At 45.8% G+C, this 2,500-nt stretch overlaps 1 protein-coding gene across 1 annotated transcript in view; it reads right to left on the bottom strand.

The window, feature by feature from the left end:
- Positions 1–1,261, bottom strand: part of leo1 (LEO1 homolog, Paf1/RNA polymerase II complex component) — a 4,753-nt gene extending 3,492 nt beyond the window's left edge. The window contains exons 1-3 of the mRNA XM_046864217.1: positions 1,162–1,261; positions 366–654; positions 1–291 (exon numbers count right to left, since the gene is read on the bottom strand). The exon at positions 1–291 is cut by the window's left edge and continues 227 nt beyond it. Of these exons, the coding sequence (XP_046720173.1) occupies positions 1–291; positions 366–654; positions 1,162–1,219 (638 nt within the window). The 5' untranslated portion in view covers positions 1,220–1,261. The remainder of the gene's footprint in view (positions 292–365; positions 655–1,161) is intronic.
- Positions 1,262–2,500: the final 1,239 nt, after the last annotated feature.

The following is a 2,500-nucleotide window of genomic DNA, read 5'->3' as shown; positions in this document are numbered from 1 at the left end:
GCGGGACTACCTGCCCCAGAGGCGGGACTACCTGCCCCAGAGGCGGGACTACCTGCCCCAGAGGCGGGACTACCTGCCGGAGTGACACTTCCTCTGCCAGAGGCGGGACTACCAGCGCCAGAGACGGGGCTACCAGCTCCAGAGGCGGGGCTACCAGCTCCAGAGATGGCACTACCAGCTCCAGAGGCGGGGCTACCAGCTCCAGAGACGGGGCTACCAGCTCCAGAGACGGGGCTACCAGCTCCAGAGGCGGGACTTCCCAATCCAGAGGCGGGACTTCCTGCATCTGACCTGTGATTAAACAAATATTGAGCGCAACGTCAGTGATAAAGATATGATGATGTGTAAAGATCAGGATTTCTCACCTGTGAGCTTCATCGTCATCTTCCTCCTCGTGATGTCCCTCAGAGCCGCTGTGTTGCTCCGCCTCCGAGTGCTCACTGGCGTCCGATTGGTTGTCATTCCCGGAGCGTTCTGATTGAATGTCGCTGCCTCGCTCGTCTTCGCTGTCGTCTCCGAACAGCTCTTTGTTGCTCGGTTTTCCGTCGTCGTCGTCGTCCTGATCCCTGTCGCTCCCGCTGCCGGAGGCGTTACTGACCGAGCGCGGCCTCTCCTGCTCCGACTCGGACCCGGAACCGGAACCAGACCCGGAGTCTGAGAGACACGATCAGGAGCGTTTTCATACTTTTACACCACATCTAATCTATTATACAACATGTTGCACTTTTTTATCCATTTTTAGTTCCACGACTGAAATGCTCGTTCCCTAATAGCCTGTTACTATAGAAACCACAAAAGCATACATACGAGGTGATACAAAACTAGTCTTGAAACTTTTTGATAACGCACCAACAGGTGGCAGCACAAGGCTAAACACGCACAGTCACAAGGAGCACCAGAGGGAACCTGAGTCTCCTTCATCAGTGTGTAGTGAGGAGGACGCTTTTTAAACACATTATTGATTTAACTGATACACACACATACATACATACATACATACATACATACACACACACACACACACACACACACACACACACACACACACACACGGCTCACTCAATTTCACGCCTAAACCCGAAAAATAAACCCCGAACAGGATCAACCATTAAAACTCTTTAAACCGAATGAAGTCTAAAATAAACGGAATGAAATAATCACCTCTCTGCTCGGGATCGCTCTCTCCATCACTGCCGAACAACTCGTCCATGTCCGCCATCTTTCCTAAGCGTAAATAAAAAGAAATCAATCACTTCCGGTTTCACTACGCGCTCTATTCAAAGCAAAGTCCGGTACCACTTCCGGGTCGGAGCGAACATCCGTTCGAAATCCGTCAAAGATTTCATTAAATAATAACTTCAGAAAAAACAATTCTGTGCGGATTATTATTTTATTAAGAAATGTTTTAATTATATTGTCTTCTTTTATTTCTTCTTCTTTCAGCTTCTCCCATTAGGGGTCGCCACAGTGGATCATCTGTCTCCATACCCCCCCTGTCCTCTACATCATCATTAAATCAACTACCTGCATGTCTTCCCTCACCACATCCATAAACCTCCTCCTTGTTCTTCCTCTTTTCCTCCTTCCTGGTGTCTCCATCCTCAGCATTCTCCTACTGATATACCCCATGTCCCTCCTCTGCACATGTCCAAACCATCTCAATCTCACCTTCCTCACCTTGTCTCCAAAACGACCTACATGCGCTGTCCCTCTAATAAACTCATTTCTAATCCTGTCCATCGTCGTCACTCCCAACGAACATCTCAACATCTTCAGCTCTGCTACCTCCAGCTCCACCTCCTGTCTTCTACTCAATGCCACTGTCTCTAATCCATTCAACAATAATAATAATTTGTCACATGTACTTTACAGCACAGTGAAATTCTTTCTTCACATATCCCAGCTGGCTGGAAGATATAGTCAGAGCACAGGATCAGCCGGGACACATCTCCACTGGAGCACAGTGGGTCAAGGGCCTTGCTCAAGAGCCCAAGAGTGGCAGCTTGATGACACCAGGACTAGAACCCCAACGTTCTGATCAGTAACCGAGCACCTTAACCACTGACAGAGCAGATCTCACCACACTCCTATAAAATTAAGAGTAAGAAGAGTGTATATATATATATATATATATATATATATATATATATATATATATATATATATATATATAAATACAGTAATCGCAGTTTATCGCCGTGGTTACGTTCCAAGACTGTTCCTAAACAAAAAACGACACCATTCTATATATACACTACTGTACTGCATTAACATTTTATACTTCATTTTATAATTAATAATTATATTTTTATTAATACATTCAATTATTTCCAACACAAAACTCCATAAAAACAATTCCCTGTAAGTATTTACACCACAACGTGGCGCTAGAGTCACATTCTTCACTTCTCCGTTACACACACCACCACAGCTCTCAGTTTCACTCGAAGGTGTGTTCACAAGAGATTTATAAGTGCGTGTGTGTGTGTGTGTGTGTGTG

The sequence above is a fragment of the Silurus meridionalis genome, chromosome 13 (assembly GCF_014805685.1).
Source record: "Silurus meridionalis isolate SWU-2019-XX chromosome 13, ASM1480568v1, whole genome shotgun sequence".
NCBI lineage: Eukaryota > Metazoa > Chordata > Actinopteri > Siluriformes > Siluridae > Silurus > Silurus meridionalis.
Note: the sequence above shows the minus strand (reverse complement) of the source record. Positions and strands in the feature narration are given on the sequence as shown.